Raw genomic sequence first — 19,443 nt, 5'->3', positions numbered from 1 at the left:
AACCGTCTGCCATCAAAGGCAATAGAAGAAGATGTCACTCCTATAGAGAAGTGGTGTGGACACAAGCCAGATGTGTCACACATGAGAATGTTTGGTAGCATATGCTACATACATATCCCAAATCAAAAGAGGAGGAAGCTAGACGTCAAGGCAAAGCGTGGAGTCTTTGTTGGATATAGCAACCAATCCAAAGGCTATAGAGTTCTCATTTTGGAGAATGAGAAGATTGAAGTATCAAGAGATGTCGAGTTTGAAGAAGGAAAGAAGTGGGATTGGAAAAGGCAAGAAGAAGTGAGGAAGACATTGGAGTTGTCTATGGAAGACTCTCACTCGCCTGAGGATCAAACCGAAGGTGCATCCAATCCTGAGGAACAAACCGAAGGTGCATCCAGTCCTGAGGAACAATTTGGAGGTACTTTCAGCCCTATTTCTTTTCAAAATGATGATCATGATACTAGTAGTGGAGATGAAGAAACTTCTGAGGCACCAAGGAAGTTCAAGTCCATGGTTGATATCATGGAAAGGGCACCGAGAGTAGAGCTTGATGAAGCGGCTCAAGCTATAGAAGCTTGTCTTCATGCAAATGAAGAACCATACACTTATGATGAAGCGTGTGGTACCAAGGAATGGAGAGAAGCAATGAATGAGGAGATAGCCATGATTGAGAAGAACAAGACGTGGGAACTAGTGGACAAGCCAAAGAAGAAGAATGTGATAAGTGTGAAGTGGATCTACAAGATCAAGACCGATGCAAACGGCAATCACATCAAGCACAAGGCGCGGCTAGTTGCAAGAGGGTTCTCTCAAGAGTATGGTGTTGACTACCTTGAGACGTTTGCCCCTGTCTCAAGACATGATACAATACGAGCCATACTTGCCTATGCGGCTCAGATGAAGTGGCAATTGTATCAGATGGATGTGAAGTCAGCCTTTCTCAATGGCGACCTCAAGGAAGAAGTGTATGTCACACAACCGCCTGGGTATGTGACACACGGGAAGGAACACAAAGTGTTAAGGCTACACAAAGCTTTATATGGTTTAAAGCAAGCCCCAAGGGCATGGTATGGAAGGATAGATTCATACTTTCTTCAAAACGGTTTTGAGAGGAGTATGAATGATGCGGCCTTATACATCAAGAAGCAAGGAGGAGATGTGTTGATCGTGAGTCTATATGTGGATGATATAATCATCACAGGAAGCAACATTCAGAGCATCAACACATTCAAGGAGAACATGAAGAAAGAATTCGAGATGGTGGATCTTGGATTGTTGAACTACTTTCTTGGAATGGAAGTAATTCAAGACAATGGAGGCATATTTCTTTCACAAGAAAAGTATGCAAACAAACTTGTAGACAAGTTTGGGATGCGAGACAGCAAGAGTGTAAGCAACCCACTTACACCACAAGGAAAAGGAGTTGAGGATGACAAGGAGTATGGAGATCCGACTAAGTATAGAAGCATCATTGGAGGGCTTTTGTACTTGTGTGCATCAAGACCTGATGTGATGTATGCAAGCGCCTATCTCTCAAGATACATGTCATCACCTCGCATGAAGCACTACCAAGAAGCCAAGAGGGTGTTAAGATATGTCAAAGGAACATCAAACTTTGGAGTGTACTTCACAAGCGTGAAAGAACCAAGACTTCTAGGCTACACAGACAGCGATTGGGGTGGTTCTAAGGAAGACAAGAAAAGCACTTCAGGTTATGTGTTTACTCTTGGATCAGCCATGTTTTGTTGGCAGTCAAGCAAGCAACAAACAGTGGCGCAATCAACAGCTGAAGCGGAGTACATAGCCGTGTGTGCAGCAGCAAATCAAGCAGTGTGGTTACAAAGACTATTTGAAGACTTTGGTCAGAAGTTTGAAGGAGGCATTCCGATCTTATGTGACAACAAATCAGCAATAGCAATTGGGAAGAATCCGGTGCAACACAGAAGGACGAAGCACATAGAGATCAAGTACCATTTCGTGAGGGAAGCTGAGCAAAAGGGAATCATTGAACTGAAGTATTGCAAAGGGGATGATCAACTCGCAGACATTCTCACAAAGGCATTGGGCGGTTCAAGATTTGAAGATCTAAGGAAGCAGCTTGGAGTCAAGTCGAGATATGATTAAGGAGGAGTGTTAAACTATAATCTAATCTCTCCTTAATACATTTACATAAGTTAGTTATTTATGTTATTACACAAAGAGTTGTAACTCTTCAAGTTGTGTCCTTTAGTATAAAGAGTTGTGTCTCTTATACTTGTATTGATTCGATCTCTATATAAAGATCAATCATCTGTTGTAAACTAAATAACCGAATCTCAATAATACAAAAGTATTTTCAGAAAAGTTTATAAGCCTGAAACGTCTATCTTATTCTTTCTCTCGAACTCGTGTGTAACACATTGTGATCGTTGTGTAACACAAGCGGTTGGTAAAAGATTAACAGTTTGGACGACGCGTTTTGGAAGCTGAGAGAGGCGGGATGGAAAGAAGATGAAGTCCGCGAGATGATGGTGATGGACGGACTAGATGAGGACACGTGTACGGAGGATGAAGATTATCGGAAAGGCGGAGAGGTAACGACGTTGAGGGCTCTGCTTTATTCTCAAGAGCCGTGACCGTTGGATTAGCTAAAAGTTGATAAGTTTTTTTTTTTTTGCAACACATAAGTTAGTTATGTAGATGACTAATGTTGTCTATGGTTTAGATGAAAATAAATTTTATTTTGGTGGTTTTTAGGAGATAGGTCGAGTTTGGTTTTGTAATGAGAAATTGGTTATTGGACGTGTAAATGTTTGATATATTTACTTTGGTTAAAAATTTTAAATCCGTATTTTACGTCAACACAATTTGAGAGGCACAGACAGTGTAGGCATGTTGTCAAGGAAGTTAAACTGGCTTTGTAGCAAGTTAACTTCTTATCTTGGGTTTTATAAAAGTGTTCGGTTATGTGGCCATGGTGCAAGGTGAGGTTTGGCAATGTCATAATCGCTTCAGCACATGACAACATACACAAAACGAGTGTTTTCGATGCTTTCTACTAAGGCGTCAATGCGCATAAAGCTTATCTCTTACTAATATTAAATCAAAAGATTGCCAAAATTACTCTTAAATTTGTGTTCTGCTAAAATTATATGATAAAATGCTTTTTGGGTACTCTATTTAGTAAAATGCTGATTTTATTGTTGGAACATTCTGACTAGAAATGATATAATCTTTCTTGAATAAAGTTATTTTGCTAACATGATCTTTTTAACATTTTGACTAAAAATGTTATTTTCTGGTGGTAGAATTATTTTGGTAATATGATAAAAAAATTGTTGGCCAAAAATATTACAGTATTTCGGGTCGTAGAAATATTTTTAATATGATATACTTTATGACTAGAGAGGTGTAATGTAGAAATAATCTAAAGCTTTGTTCAGTCTTGTGACACGTGAATGAATGTAAATGGTCTTCTTGGTCATTGAACTCACTTGGTAACAAGATATCGTTGAAAGGTGGACGGGTGGTAGTGGTGGTTCAATGAGTTCTTGTGACACGTGAATGAATGTAAATGGTCTTCTTGGTCATTGAACTCACTTGGTAACAAGATATCGTTGAAAGGTGGACGGGTGGTAGTAGTGGTTCAATGAGTTAAAAGTCTTCATTTTGAATGCTTTTTTGGCAAAGTTTGAATCATTCCATATGTAAATGCAATTTCAATACTTTTTGCAAGAACCACTACTGAAACAAGGTACTAAAAGAATCTGCTGAACTAAATGATACGAGACAAAAACAAAAAGAAGACAACACCATAGACTGACTTGGCCATAGACACAAAACAAAGATCCAACAAATTCTTCTTACAACAAAAACGTTTAATCCCCATTGATAATGAAGTCTCAAGAATTTGATTCTAAAGACAACTTAGAAAACAATAAAATAAATGTGACTACAGCCCATGTGTAAAAGAAAGGTTACAACAGATTACATGACACAAATTCAAAAATCTCTACTAAACAACATATCAATGAGAGAGATTTTGATCTACTCAGCAGCAACGTTATCACTGTTTCCTCCATTACCAGAATCTGGAAGAGTTTCAAGATCAGTACGAACATCTTTTACTTCTTGAGGAAGACTATTGTCAGAATGTTGCTGATCGTTCTCAGTCACCACCACCTCTGTCTCACCACCATTCTTGTTGCTTTCCTCTTTCTCTGTCTCTTTTTGTGTAGTATCCTCCTCTGGTTGCTTTTGTTCAGTCTCAGTATTGCTATTTTCTGTGCTAGATTCACTCGTGTCTTCCTCAGTCTTCTTCTTCTCTATTTCCTCAACTGCTTCCTTCTTCTCACTCTCGGTACTTTCATTTCCCTGTGAATCATTGTTGGTTGAAGACTCTTCTTCTTTCTCCTTTGTCTCCACTTCTTTCTCTTTGGTTTCATCTTGAGAAGAAGGATCTTCTTTCTCCTTTGTCTCAGTTTCCTCTTGGGAAGAAGACTCTTCTTTCAACTTTGTTTCAGAATCCTTGTCTTTGGTTTCCTCTCGAGAAGAAGATTCATCCTCCTTCACAGTTTTCTCGGTTTCATTGTCTTCCTTCTTCTCTTGGGACAAAGACTCTTCTTCTTTCGCTTTTGTCTCAGTTTCTTTGTCTTTACTTTCCTCTTGGGACGAAGACTCCTCTTCTTTCTCAACTTTTTCACTTCCCTTGTCTTCATCACTTTTCTCTTGGGACGAAGACTCTTCTACTTTCTCCTTTGTCTCAGCTTCCTTGTCTTTAGATTCCTCTTGAGAAGAAGACTCTTCCTTCTCCTTTGTCTCAGTTTCTCCATCTTTAGATTCACCTTGAGACGAAGAATCTTCCTTCTCCTTTGTCTCAGTTTCTCCATCTTTAGACTCTTCTACTTTCTCCTTTGTCTCAATTTCCTTGTCTTTAGGTTCCTGTTGAGACAAAGACTCTTCTACTTTCTCCTTTGTCTCAGTTTCTCCATCTTTAGTTTCCTCTTGAGACGAAGACTCTTCCTTAGCTTTGGTCTCGGTTTCTCCATCTTTAGTTTCCTCTTGAGAAGAAGACTCTTCTTTCTCCTTTGTCTCCTCCGTCTCTTTGTCTTTAGTTTCCTCAGACTCATCTTTCTCCTTAGTCTCAGCTAATCTATTTTTAATTTCCTCTTGGGACAAAGATTCTTCTTTCTCCTTAGTTTCAGCTACTCTATCTTTAAGTTCCTCTTGGGACAAAGACTCATCTTTCTCCTTTGTCTCCGTTTCCTTGTCTTGAGATGAGACTTCAGAAGATTCTACTTTCTCTTTCTCATCTGTCTTCACACTAGACCCTGACCCATCCTCCTTCCTAGAAGATTCTTTGGACTCAGTCAGGTCGCCATTAGAATCATTAAACCCTTCCTTCTCCACCCTCTCATTCTTCTCCATGGATTCACCCTCAGATTTAATCTCACTAGAGGAATCCGAATCATTACCAGTGTTCTTCTCATCACTGCTGCTTCCCTCATTATCAGACGGCAAAACACTCTTGATAACAGTGTCTTCCGGTTCTCCGGTCTTGTCTTCCTCCACTTGCACCTTCTCATCTGCCTTCTCATGAACCACCTCACTAGAAGCATCATCTCCTTTGTAATTATTCTCTCTTGCTTCTTCACTATCCTTCTTCTCCTTCCCTTCATTCTCATCACTCACTTCCTCTATTTTCTCTTCTCCACCACCCTTCTCTTTGCTCTCCTCATTCTCTTCACTACCCCCATTGTCTTTCTTCTCCTCAATCTCCCTCTCTTCTGTACCACCATTGTCTTTCTTCTCCTCAGTTTCACTTTCTTCTGTAGTACCACTCTTCTCTTCACTTTCTTCTGTACCACCACCATTGTCCTTATTCTCCTCAATCTCATTCTCTTCTGTATTGGCATTGTCTTTCTTCTCCTCAGTCTCGCTTTCTTCTGAACCAGTTCCATTTTCTGTCTTCTCTTTACTCTCCTCACTTTCTTCTGTACCGGTACCATTGTCATTCTTAGCCTCAACCTCGCTGCTTTCTTCACTCTCCTTCTCATTATTCTCATCACCTCCTCCCTCCACAACTTCATCGCTCTTATCATCTCTTGTCTCAATCTCTCTATCATTAAAACCCCTATCAACATTCACAGCTTCATCCTCAACGACAACGCCCGGGTTAAGATCTTTCCTCCCAAGCTTCACAGCTTTCTCACCACCAACAACAGCCTTTGCGCTCGTCTCAAACAAAGCTTTCTTCTCATGAGAATGCTTCACTTGATAAAGCAACCATATCCCAACACCAATCAACAGAGTCAGCTGCACACAGTGCTTCACCTTGAACCCCTTTGATCTCTGTCCTCTTCTTGGCGATGATCTAAACATCTCTTCTTCCTCCTAAAATCAAAACCAAACCCAAATCTCAGATCTTTAACCAAATCATATGATACATTAATTAAATTACTAATACTTGCAACTAAAGGCACGATCTTGATCGGATCTAAGTGAACGGTTAACAAATCTTAACCAAACCGTTATACTAAATAAGAAGGAATCTTTATAAAAATGGAAACTTTACCTCAACAATGTGAACTTTCGTTTTTTTTTTTTTTTTGCTTCTTCTGGGAACAATGAAGAATGATGAACAATTTTTCCGAAAAAGTATATTATTAGATTTAGATCTGGAGGGAAAGGAAGAAGAGAGAGCTGTGAGATTGCCACTAAAAATCGTGCGTCCCTTCAATTTGCAGAAAAGTAAACTAAATATTATTATTATTTTTTTACTTTTTTTTTAATTAGAGCGAAAATTATGGCAGCTTCACACTTGGGACTTGAAAGTAGGGAGGAAGGAGAGGGGGCCATGTGAATCTGGTTTCAACGTCCTCCCTCCTTGTTTTTGCGTCTCCACTCCGACACCGACAGTATCCAACGACGTCGTATCTTGTCTCATGGGCCTAGAGAATTTAATTAGGTATGGGCTGATTAATCTGTTTCAGTCTTTTAGCCCATTGGGTTTATATATATAAGTTGATGGTTTCAGCTGAGCTATGAGCTTTGTCAACGCTTTTCTTTTTTTTTGGTTCTTCTCCTCTAATTTTAACCTCAACTCAGCTTCATTCTAAGGTTTAAGTGTTTTACAACTTATCTCAGCTAAGCTTATAAGTAATTTAATTTTTTATATACATTAGCTCGAAGCCTCTCCAAAAATGATGAGCTTTGCTTTATCAATTCGCCAACAGTACTTGTGTAGCATCAGCAGACACAAGTGTTTTTTTTTTCTTTTTTTGTTCAAACAGCAGACACAAGTTTTTGCGAGGATATTATTAGCCTTTTGAATTATCTTGTCTGTATATATTATTTTGTAAGGTTATGACGATGCTCAGCAACCATACGAAGTTACATCTCTCATGATTGTTAGGCATGTGATATTAATTTGCAAGTGCCAAACCTTTGTAGGGTTGGAAACATTCTACAAGCTTTCTTTAAGATTCGTATTCGTATTCTCTTTTTTCAAAAAAAAAAGATTCGTATTCTCTCTGCATATAGGTGTAGCAAATTTTGGAAAAGATCCACTTTTCATTTAATAATAGTGAAAATTTAGCTTACACGTTTTAAATTAGGTAGAACAATGATGTATGGTTTACTATACATTATAGCCGGTTTAAAACATAGCATAAACGCAAAAATAAGTTGTTTATTAGATGATGGAATAAAAGATATAATAAAAGTTAATGTTTAAAAGAAAATTAAACTTAGTGCAAAGTGCAAACCTATGATAAAAAAAAAAAGAAACAAAGAATTATGGGCAGATCTTTCGGAACCTAAAAATATTTTTTGATTAAAAGTACACACAAAGAAGAAATAACTTTGTGTTCAAAAAAAAAGAAAGAAGAAATAACCAAAAAAATGTTTTATTAAATAGGTAAATGACAAATATATTTGTACTCTATAGATATATAAATATAAATAAATAATAAAAAAATATTTTTGAGAAAAATTTACTCAATTAAAAAAATTGACTTTAAAAAAAATTGAATCTTTTTCTGAAAATTTATTTGAAATCCAAATTCTTTTTAAAAAATATTTTTAAAATTATTATTTTAAATCTTAATTATATTTTCTTTTAAGTAATCTTAAACTTAATCCCCAAAACCTCGCCCCAAAATTTGTGGAGAGTGAGAGGGGTGGTGTATTCAACTGAGAGTTTTAGGTGATGTATTAAAATGGAAAATTTGATGTTATTCATACATGAATTTTAAAATTTATTTAAAGTCCACTGTTATTGTATTTGACATTTCATAAAGTACTATGAAATATACTATTATTGAAAATATTTTAAGTTAAGTGATTTTAAAGTGTTTGAGTGGAGTTTTTTAGTTAAAAATAAAAATAAAACTCAAATCTCATAGTTTTAGATGATATTCTAGAGTGATTTAACAAAAATCACCTTAAATTTTTCAATTCATTGAAATCATTTAAGACCTCACTAAAAAGTTAAAAACCAAATCACCTCAAACTTTATATTGAATACACCCTCATAAATCTTATAAAACATATATTTAATTTTGATCTTTGTGTGATATATTTGTAATAAAAAAATTAAAGCTTTCTCATGAATCATAGTTATGGCAGAGGCAGACATATTCTAAACTTAGATAGATCATAGAGAAAACATTACAATATGTATAATAACCAATCTAAAACGTAAAACTGTTAGAATATTAATTTTATCCTTGTAAAAACGGTTATAATATACATTCTAAAAACTTAGATCAACAAATGCTAATTGTTTCTTAATTCTTTTTTTCTATAGGAAAACATGTAAAATATTCCTACGAATATTATTGTTTATTTTTATTTTTTGAGTTATATACAATTTCTTATAATTGTTTTCATTAGTACAAGGATAATTGTGTCTAATGATAAGTTAATACAAAGATATATGAAGATAAATCTATTCTGGTTTGATTTGCCATTAGTTTTATTTGTTTCTCTCTATCATTTTCACATTATTACTCCAAAATAATTGTCACTCTTATCAGTTATTATTACTTAATATTATGGATGGTTGCTGCACCAACCACGTGACTCTCAAAATGGTTGCCCATTATTCCCAGTGGACCGACGAGTGTGTTAGTTAACAACACTAAAATTGAATTTTTTAAAATACAAATGAACTATCAGTTGAAAGGTTTTGTATTAAATTTCTAAAATATTTTTTTCCCAAATTATCTGCAGTTGAACGTATTTTTCACTAAAAATTTTTTTTACTAACGCTAAAAGTTTCTATATAATCCATTATACTGAGACGGGCTTCAGCTGTCACTATCTCGTCATTATATAGTGCTGATTGCTGATGATACGAGCTGTACAATATTATCACTGTTAGGTAAGATGAATGGTCGCTGTACTGACTACGTGCCTCAAATGGACGGAGGAGGGTAGTAGCAAAATGCTACCTACAGTATATAAATTCATTTTATTCCGTAAATGACTCAATATTTAGAAATTAAAAGAGAATGAGTTTGACACTAAAGCTTTATCTTCTACTCCTACTTGTCTGGAGTCATCATGTTGATTGTGGCTCCATCGTCAAGTTTCTTCCCGGTTTTGAAGGCCCTCTTCCGTTCGAGCTTGAAACAGGGTTTGTCAAATCTTTCTTTCTTTGTACCCAATGTGTGATTGAGTTTGGAATTAGTAGTTTGCTATTCTTCTGAACGAAAGGTACATCGGCATTGGTGAGGAAGAGGAAGTGCAATTGTTCTACTACTTCATCAAATCCGAGAAGAATCCAAAAGAAGATCCTCTCCTTATTTGGTTAAACGGAGGACCTGGATGCTCTTCTCTCGAAGGCCTTTTTTTTGAGAATGGTAAATCTATAAAATATCTTTTTCACTAAGCATGATTTTCAATAATTTGTTTTAAAGTGGTAAAATCAAAAATTAGGACCTGTGGGTCTGAAGTTTGAGGTTTACAATGGAAGTCTAGTTTCTTTGGTCTCTTCTACATATTCATGGACACAGGTAACCAAAAGTAATCTTATTAGTCAATCGAAAACCCAATGATCTATTTTTAACTTTGATCACATTTTCAGGTGGCGAACATAATATACTTGGATCAACCTGTTGGAGCTGGCTTCTCCTACTCAAGAACTCCACTTGATAAAACTAGTGACACAAATGAAGCAAAGATGATCCATCAGTTTCTTCAAAAGGTAATATGGCAAATTTAAATGTCTTCTTAAAGCTCTTGTATATGTTACACTTCTCGGTGTATAGAGTCAGTGTCCCAATTTTATGCTTTGCGATGCTTAAGGCGGTTTTTAAAACAACTCAAACGCTGGATAGTGTTAAAGTTGAAATTATGCAGTCTATACGAACGATTGGATGGATTTTGCATGGTTACATAATTTTTTAAGAATATTATATAATTAATTTTTTTAATATTATTATTTACATTGATTATTATTTAATTTATTTGTCTACATCTATTAAGGCATTGATTGATAGAACATTAACATTATCATTATGTTTTACATTATCCAATCAACATTTGTTATAAAAACATTAAAAAAACATTTACTAAATGATAATGCTCTCTAAATACTATCTTTTAATTTAAAAGAGCATTTACAGTTATAATTTATAAAAAATTTAAAAATATATAATTAATTCATTTATTTTTATTTTTATTGTAAAAATTATTTTAAAATAATATCTTTTTGATATAAACATAATTATTAAATAAAATAAATTATTTTATATCTTTTAAATTTCATATACTAATATATATATATATATATATTAGAAGATATATTTATTAAAAATAAATATATTCTATATTATATATTAATTTCTATAATAATTTTAAATAACATAATTATATTGTTTTACGAATCATTCTATTAAATAGTTTAGTAAAAACATATAGCTTCTGCAGCATAATGTTTCTATAACATACTTCTATTGCTTTATTATTTACTCTGTCAATCAAAGCCTAATTTGTTCACGATTTTTTTTTTAATTTCAGTTATTTATAAAATATTTAAATGTATATGTAAAACTGTTGTACTTTTCTATGTCTAAAAGCATGTTTTTGTTTTTATATATTTAAAACCACATATATTAAAAAATTACATGCATAATTTTATTTCTGAAATATATTATTTATCCAGTTATCTTAAATTAAAATATATTGATTTCAAGTTCACATACATAAACTCAATCAGCATAAAGTATATATTATACAGAATATATTATATACGTATAGGTAAAATACACATTTATCCAACTTTTGCCTAGACATCTGTGTATACGGATAAGCTTTTTATAATATATAACACTGTGTAAAGTTGACGGCCTTCGCTGATGTAGTCCATCACATTTAAGCCTAGCCCATTCTTATATTTTTTTTATTTGAACTGGTTTAGGATTTTCTTGGTATCCTGCGAAGGTAAACCCCGCGCCTGCGGGGTATATTTTTATTTATATTAAAAAATATTGAACACAAAATAAGTTATGAGAATATATGTTTTATAAAAGTTTAGTGTTTTGTGTAAAATTTTATTTTGATACTTTTGTTTTGGTGATAAAAATATTTGGATGAAATTATAATAGTCATATGTTAACGTAGATCTGGGTGTTTGGTATTCGATTTAGTTTCGGTTCAAATTTTAAATTTTAGTTTTTTGTCAAAAAATAAAGTGTCACCGTTCAGTTATTTATAAAATTCGTTTTGGTTTTGATTTTTTTTGTTTGGTTCTCAGTTTTTATGTCTGGGCTTAATATATTAATATTTAAAATGAAAAGATATCAAAAGATACTATGATTAAAATATTTTAAAAATTATATTTATTATTAGTATGAATTAAAATATATTATGAATTTTTATGAATAGGTCCATTAGATCCATTTTTTAAAAAATCACACATGAATCAAAGTTGTGACTTCTGTTTTAATATATAAGATGTGTATTTTTTTTGGCAGTGGCTAAGCAAGCATCCACAGTTTCTCTCCAACCCGTTTTACGTTTCCGGAGATTCTTATTCTGGCAAGACTATTCCAGCACTCGTTCAAGAAATCTCAAAAGGTATGCAATTATATATGATATTGTATCTGTATTGTATCTATTTTAACAATATTGGCACTATGATTCATGCAGGAAATTATATATGTTGTAAACCTCCCATTAATCTACAGGTCATTAATATTTAACTGCTTCAAATTATTTTGTACATTTTTCTAAAACTAAAAATTCATAATTGTATTTACAAAAACCAGGGTTATGTGCTGGGAAACCCAGTAACACATCCTGAAATTGACGAAAACTATCGTATTCCATTTTCACATGGAATGTCATTAATCTCTGATGAACTCTACGAGGTATGTAATATATGCAGCCTAATTCCGAGTTATCTTTATTTTCGTATAGTTATATCACTTGCGAAGCCTCAAATGACACAACAGTTTATACAATCTTAATTTTTAACAGTCATTGAAGAGAAATTGCAAAGGAAATTATAGAAATGTGGATCCACGTAACACAAAATGTTTGAAACTTGTTGAAGAATACCATAAGGTACAAACTGTGAACTTAAATCAATTTTTATTTCTTTAGTACTAAATACCAACATTAAACTAAATTTAATTATTATTTTTATCTGCAGTGCACTGACAAAATAAACACACAACATATATTATTACCAGATTGCGATGACAAAAGTAATTCATCAAATACATCTCCTGATTGTTATGTAAGTAATGCCTCTTTCGGCCATCTTAGTGACAATTTAAAAGGGTTGGGAAACCCATAGGAATTTTATCTGTTTTCCTCTTATTCAGTTCATAATGTTAGTGGGAACAAAGAAGCAACTGATATATGGAAAGTGTATAAATTTATGATATAGAAACATTGAGACATGGTTTGCCTTGACAGTATTATCTATATTATCTCATTGAATGTTGGGCCAACAACGAGAGAGTTCGCGAAGCTCTTCATGTTGAAAAGGTTTATGCCAACTTTAATTTAAGATCATTGATGATATAAAGAAAGTTTCTAGAATAAATTTTTGACGATCTGTTAATACAGGGGACTAAAGGACATTGGCAGCGATGTAACTGGACTATTCCATACAATCAAGACATTATAAGCAGCGTACCTTATCATATGAATAACAGCATCAGCGGATATCGATCTCTTATTTATAGGTTTGAATTAACTCTATTTTCTTAACTATACCAAAATTGGAAACTAATCCGAATTTTCATCAATCTGAACTAAAATACAAATGACTTTATTTGGTTTAAATTTTTATAAAGCCTAAGATCAGATACCTAAACAATATCGTAAAATTTGTGTGATTTGTGGTAAACAGTGGTGATCATGACATCACGATGACATTCCAAGGAACTCAAGCTTGGATCAAATCTCTGAATTACTCCATCATTGATGACTGGAGGCCATGGATGATAGAAGCTCAAATCGCCGGGTATATATAATTATCTCTTGTTCGTTCATTATCTTTTTGTATTGTAAGCTTATCAAACTCACATCAAAATCATTGTTGCCTTCCTTTTTGTCAGATACACGAGAACTTATTCCAATAAGATGACATATGCTACCATCAAAGTAAGTCTTCTTGATTCAACTTAACATTTTACTAGCACTGCATAATTTGTATCACTAAGAATGTGTTTACTGATGTTTTGAGCTAGGGAGGTGGACACACAGCAGAGTATAAACCAAACGAGACATTTATCATGTTCCAAAGGTGGATCAGTGGCCATACTTTGTAAAAGAGCCTAATGGCCTTGGAAGCACACTTTTTGGATTGCTAAATGTATTATTGAATGAAAAAAATTAAACTTCATGATCGTAAAGTTTGTTACATGGTTCACTATATATACATTTGTTTAGTAAAAAGAAGCTAAACCAAATAATAACCATTAATATAAACCAGATTATACCAGCTCTATATCAACTAATACACTCCCCTCAAGTCTCTGAAATGGAACTAGCTTGTGGAGTGAAGAGATTTGAAGTAGACATCTGAGCAAGTATAGAGTTGAATGATCCCGGATGCAAAGTTTTGGTGAGGATATCTGCATGCTGATTAGCACTAGAGACGTGCATAAACCATAAGAACCGTTCTTCACTTGATCATGTACCGTGTGGCAGTCTATCTCCACATGTTTGGTGAGCTCGTGAAAGACTGGATTCGTGGCAAAGTACGTAGCTGATTTGTTATCACAAAAAATCTAGCTGAGGTAGTAACACCAAGCTCAAAAGTAGCATTAGCCATACTCATGTACTCTACCTCAGTGCTACTCCTACTCACCACATCATGTTTCTTAGACTTCCAAGCGATCAAAGAGTTTTTAAACAAAACATTAGAGAGAGTTATATATAGACAACACCCTCTTTGGATTTTGGCGAATAACCAGGTCCGGCTCTGACAGAAGCTATAGAAGCATGGGCTTCCAGTCGTCAATAATAAATTTTGGTCCATTTTTCTTAAATATTTCTTTAGTCTACTGGTATTATTAGTGGAGTTAGTGAGTTCGATGAACATGACTCTATCATCATCAGCCTGTATCTGGTTTAGGCAGAGACAGCGTTTTCTTCACATGTCGCAGCTAAGGGACTACTGATATCATTAGAGAGCGCGAAAAAGATTCATAAAGACAGATATTTTGTAATGTAACAGTAACAAGTGTTCTCTCTTTGTATACATACATCTTTCTAGCGATAAATTTTAAGAATTGCAATCAATGAAAGATTTATTTTGTCCTACCATCTTGATAGATTCGCAGGACTGAGAAGAGGGAAAGCTTCCCAAAAACGAGATGATGAAGGAGACAGATCAAACGCCAGTGGGTTCTCTTGATTCGTTGTTTCATGGAAAATCTTGAGTGGCTGCCTAACCTCAACTAGACCGTGTTGCACCTTGAGTAGTGGCTTAGTTTCAACTTGATGCACCTCATCTCTCTCATGATCTTGTGGTGCGCCGGTTAGACTCTGAACCAACTCTTTGAAGTTCACAGGCTCGACTCGGTAAACTCTGGGATGCATTCGTTGAAGCGAAGCTGTTACGGGTCTTTTCCATGGCTTTGCAGGTTGCTTTCGTGTCGAATGGAGCGATGAGTTGTAGTTTTCAGATGATCTAAGGTAATTATGAGAGAAACAAGGCTGTGAAGTAGCTTCCATTGCTTAAGAACTTTCTGTGTTTACAAGACAAAGATTTGATCAGGATTTGAAGATAAGTGTTTGTGATCTTGATGGCTTGTGTGTGTACATGTATTTATATATGTGTGTGTATGCGCGTCTATATGTCTACGTTTTTAAGCGTGGGTCAAGCGTTTTCTGATCTTCTTTTGCGGCTTAATCGGATTTGACTTTTAGGAGAATATTAAAATAATGTCGTGTAATGATGTTGAATTTTCAACGTGTGTGTGCTTTGTTATTTGGTTTTTAATTTAAATGTTAGGTGGGAAAGCAATATGAAACCTTTGGCTTTTACATGTGTTTTATTCAAGGTAAACATGTGTGTTTTGAATCATATGACATTTATTGGTCATTTATATGACTTCTTAACATTGTTTTAACCAATTGTGATATTCGGGTGTAGACGATGCATATTTTGTCTTTCTAAGCTACAAATCGATCATAACCAAAAAGACTTTTTAAAATGATATAAACAAATTTCGTTTAGTTTGTAAGTCATTCTAAATTAGTTCAAAGTTCAAACGGAACTAAATTTGTTTTGGTTTACTCAAATAACATAAGAGTGGATTATGACTAATTTAGTTATATCGTCTTGTCTATGACAAATGATAATCTTCAATTTTTTTTAGTGTAAGCTCACAGATTTGTTTGATTTCCTTTTGAATTAATATTTTTCAAAGTCATTTTCTAAATAAACACATAAAATATAAAAATATGTAATACAAATATAAGATGTATAATTAATAAACATATAATTGTTAACGCTAGTCCTATGCAAAGTGCCAAAGTGTCTCGTTACTACCGCCTATCTATATTCGTTGAACCTTGTTTTATCTTATGTTACGTGAAATATTATCAAACAAATTATAAGAAATTAATATCGAACGCACTCATCTTATTACCAACTCGCTTTGGCAGGATAGATAAGTTTCATGAGTAAAAATGTCATATGATTCATAACACACATGTTGTCTTTTATATATAGTTTTAATTTATATTTGATTAGTTTTGTTAAATTTAGTATGCTTATAATATAATTTTTAAAGTGTATAAAAACACTTTTGTCAAAAAAAAGTTTGGACTGACTTTATATTTAATGACGAAAGTTGAAATTGATTTTTTGTGAAATATGTTTTAAAATGGTGAAAAGGGCAGATATAACATTAATATCATTTTTCTCGAAAAACCCGAAACTCCTAATAACTCTATTAGACTATATACAATGGTTTCAAGATTCAACACCCTCCAGTTCATCTTTTAACACTCAATGTCATATTCTCTTTCTTACCCATCATCATTCAACACACATTCAATTTTTATTCACTACAATGGTTTTGTTGAATAAAATTCAACACTCTATTTTATTAATTAATAATTATTTTTTTCTATATCCAAATTAAATAAACCTAATCTCTATTTATAGATATTTTAAGAAGATAAATTTTAGTATAAAAAATAAAAATAAATTATTTAATTTATAATAAAATTAATTAGTTTTAAATAACTAAGAGAATATCAAAATATCAAAAATCTTTAGAAAGTGACATGTGTCGTCGATGGTCTCCACTTTCTTCTTATTCAACATGTTGAATCTTTTCAACACCAATTAATCCACATCATCAAATTTCATTTTTCAACACCCTCATTGTAAGGATTCAACTGTTGAATCTTTTATTCAACACCCCCATTGTACATAGTCTTAGGGTCAGGTCGGGCAAGCCAAGATCAGACTTAGGTTTCAAATGGTGATTATTGTCCTGTCATGTTGTTAACAGTAACAAAAATCTCTATATATATTATATATCTATATATTTTTATAACCGTTAAAACTACACCGCAGTTGAACCGCTCGTCACACGCAGCTCAAACTGCAGTAATACCTCCCTCGCAGGTAACCTTAAAAATTTACGGATTTTGCGAGTGTTTTGTACCGAGCCCAATTGATACAACTGTATAGCTGGAGCCTGGAGAAGGGCTGAGATTTCCGAGGCCCAACAATATTTACGATGCACATTCTATAAAATATTATATATTTTTTTTTAAAAAGAGACTAGTGGTGATTGAGAAATCAAGTACAATCTAAAATACAGAGAAGTGATAGAAGACAACAAATCGAAGAATCCCACTCATCATGGCTCACTCTATGGAAAAGTAAAGAAAGTACAACTAAGATACTGTTTTCTTTATCTCATACCCCCTACAAAAATCATTATATTACTCGAAAAGATTCTCAAATCATAGATTATAATAGTAAACTCATATAAAATTATAAAACCACCATCTAAAGCGTTCAAAAACAAAATTAAACACACAACACAAGAGCCACATAGGGAAAAATTCATTTAAAAAATCACCAGGGCTCATCAGGATAATCGAACGGTACAGGTTGAAGTGGGGAGGTCTTGCCTAGATCCGAGTGTACGAACCCATACCTACGCATCACTTGATTATCAGCAAAATTAATGGCTTTGATCATCCCATTCCAACACGTGTCACCGTTGTACATCGTGTTGTGGTCCCCACTACAAGGCTGACACCCCGTAAAATGCGTGACGAACGGCCTCCGTTTACTCCCTTTCCCGCCACTTTCTCCTCGCAGGAACCTCTCCTCTCGAAACGCAGCGTATCGCTCGCTCACTTTCTCCGCGTGCCTCCTGCGCAACGTGGCGTCCTCTCGCTCCATCTCGAGATACCGCTCGGTTATGTTGGCTAAACCCGGTACGATCTCTAACCAGTACCCTTCGAAATAATACTCTCCTTCGAGGTATATCTTAGGATAATACACCTCTTTGTGTTTAAACAGCAGATAAATCAGAGCCGTCTGATCGTCCGATTCCGGAAACAGCTTATCTTTAAATATCGACCGTTGGATCTCTCCCCACTTAGCGAAGTCAGGACTCACCGGGCCCATGCTTGTCCACGTGTCAATCAGCTCCATCGACCACTGACAGTTCCTGATGAGGAAAACGCCGGCGTTTAACGCCGTCCAGCTCCGTTCGTCGTAAACAACTCCAGGCCAGCCGTGAACGACGAGGTTATGGTCACGGTAACGGTGAAACGGCGGAGTGAAATCCATGTCGGTGAAGAGAGCATCGGAATCGACCCACCAGATCCACTCCGCCTCCGGGTGAGCAATCATCGCCGCCTTAACCGCCGGAAGCTTCGCCCAGAACGATTTCATCTTCGGGTGGAGAAGCGCGTTGCTGTAGAAGATGTCGTGGCCGTGGATTCGGCAGTAATCGACTTTGTTCTTGAAGAACCGGAGCAAGAGATGGTCTCCGATCGGGTTTTTACACGGACCGGATTGAGAACCGGTTATCATAACCGTCCGGTTCTCGGAACCGGGGATGAACGAGGGGTGTAGCTCTAACCAACGTTTCCGCTTCTCGTCCCAGTTCTTAACCGGTTTTTCGATTGTGTAGGATAGATCCGGGTCGTCGTAGAAAACCGGGTCGGTTGGATCGTACCGCATATCGATTCCGCGAGTGCATTTGGTGGAAGCGTCGGTTTTGTCGGGGGAGAAGGTGAGGTTTGGGGAGTTTGAGAAGGAGAAGAAAGACCAGACGAGGATGAGAGACATGAAAGCTCCGCCGAGGAAGAGAACGACGTCGTTGAAGCAGATGACCGGTCTGGTTCTTGCTCCGGCGTATTTTGCCATCGGAGATGATTGGAAATGCGATGCCTCAGGCGAGACCATCCACAATATTTACCTGCAAAAAAAAAATTATGCAATTTTTTTAATTAAAGGAAATAACTTTTATTTTATTTTCCAATTAACATTAATGTGACATTAGTCATTCGGTTGATATGTTACTTAATTGTTTCAGATTTCATAGAGTCAATTGAAATTCAATTTATTCACATTAATGGAAGATTTGTTTTCGTTTTTGAGTGTTGGTCTTGTATAAACCATTACTCAAAACAGTATACGCTATTAAATTTCTATACTTGAACCAAAAATCACAATCTTTATCGGATCTAAGTAAGTGTATAAGTGATTAGAACAAATCTTTAAGCAATTACCAGAGATTTAATCAAACCGGTATACTAAATAAGAAGAATCACAAACAAAATCTGAATAAAAATGGGAATTTTACCTGAAAATGCAATCCGAGAGAGGGAAGAAGCTTCGAATGTGGATTTTTTATTTTTTCCTGGGAATGAAGAAGAGAGAGAGTAAGTGATACTATGAAACTTGAAAGTAGGGGGAAGGGCCATGTGAAACTTGTAAGTCCTAGTTTTGCTTCTCAC

The 19,443-nt window shown here is 34.9% G+C and overlaps 4 protein-coding genes across 5 annotated transcripts; 1 reads left to right on the top strand and 3 right to left on the bottom strand.

The window, feature by feature from the left end:
• Positions 1-3,776: 3,776 nt before the first annotated feature.
• On the bottom strand, positions 3,777-6,354 carry LOC106371337 (dentin sialophosphoprotein). The gene has a single exon (XM_048741504.1). It carries the CDS (start codon positions 6,352-6,354, stop codon positions 4,021-4,023), a length of 2,334 nt encoding a protein of 777 aa, XP_048597461.1. The 3' UTR covers positions 3,777-4,020.
• Positions 6,355-6,483: 129 nt separating this feature from the next.
• LOC106371338 (serine carboxypeptidase-like 10) lies at positions 6,484-13,931 on the top strand. 2 transcript variants are annotated; one of them, XM_048741506.1, is made up of 16 exons: positions 6,484-6,698; positions 6,786-6,940; positions 9,536-9,613; positions 9,694-9,839; positions 9,916-9,992; positions 10,064-10,183; positions 11,955-12,057; positions 12,130-12,167; positions 12,249-12,350; positions 12,460-12,546; positions 12,635-12,721; positions 12,904-12,975; positions 13,057-13,175; positions 13,343-13,456; positions 13,551-13,596; positions 13,683-13,931. In XM_048741506.1, the coding sequence occupies exons 1-16, from the start codon at positions 6,600-6,602 to the stop codon at positions 13,761-13,763; spliced, it is 1,524 nt and encodes a 507-aa protein (XP_048597463.1). In that variant the 5' UTR covers positions 6,484-6,599; the 3' UTR covers positions 13,764-13,931. The 2 variants fall into 2 exon arrangements, with proteins under 2 accessions (XP_048597463.1, XP_048597462.1); XM_048741505.1 differs by having other exon boundaries at positions 11,955-12,167.
• A 697-nt stretch (positions 13,932-14,628) lies between these two features.
• Positions 14,629-15,261, bottom strand: LOC106370267 (VQ motif-containing protein 29-like). Its single transcript, XM_013810307.3, has one exon. It carries the CDS (start codon positions 15,172-15,174, stop codon positions 14,758-14,760), a length of 417 nt encoding a protein of 138 aa, XP_013665761.1. The 5' UTR covers positions 15,175-15,261; the 3' UTR covers positions 14,629-14,757.
• Positions 15,262-17,432: 2,171 nt separating this feature from the next.
• On the bottom strand, positions 17,433-19,443 carry LOC106371340 (putative glycosyltransferase 7). The gene is made up of 2 exons (XM_013811400.3): positions 19,290-19,443; positions 17,433-18,902 (listed from the first exon to the last, which is right to left on the bottom strand). Exon 2 carries the CDS (start codon positions 18,887-18,889, stop codon positions 17,543-17,545), a length of 1,347 nt encoding a protein of 448 aa, XP_013666854.1. The 5' UTR covers positions 18,890-18,902; positions 19,290-19,443; the 3' UTR covers positions 17,433-17,542.

The sequence above is a fragment of the Brassica napus genome, chromosome A9 (genome assembly GCF_020379485.1).
Source record: "Brassica napus cultivar Da-Ae chromosome A9, Da-Ae, whole genome shotgun sequence".
In the NCBI taxonomy this organism is placed as follows: domain Eukaryota; kingdom Viridiplantae; phylum Streptophyta; class Magnoliopsida; order Brassicales; family Brassicaceae; genus Brassica; species Brassica napus.
Note: the sequence above shows the minus strand (reverse complement) of the source record. Positions and strands in the feature narration are given on the sequence as shown.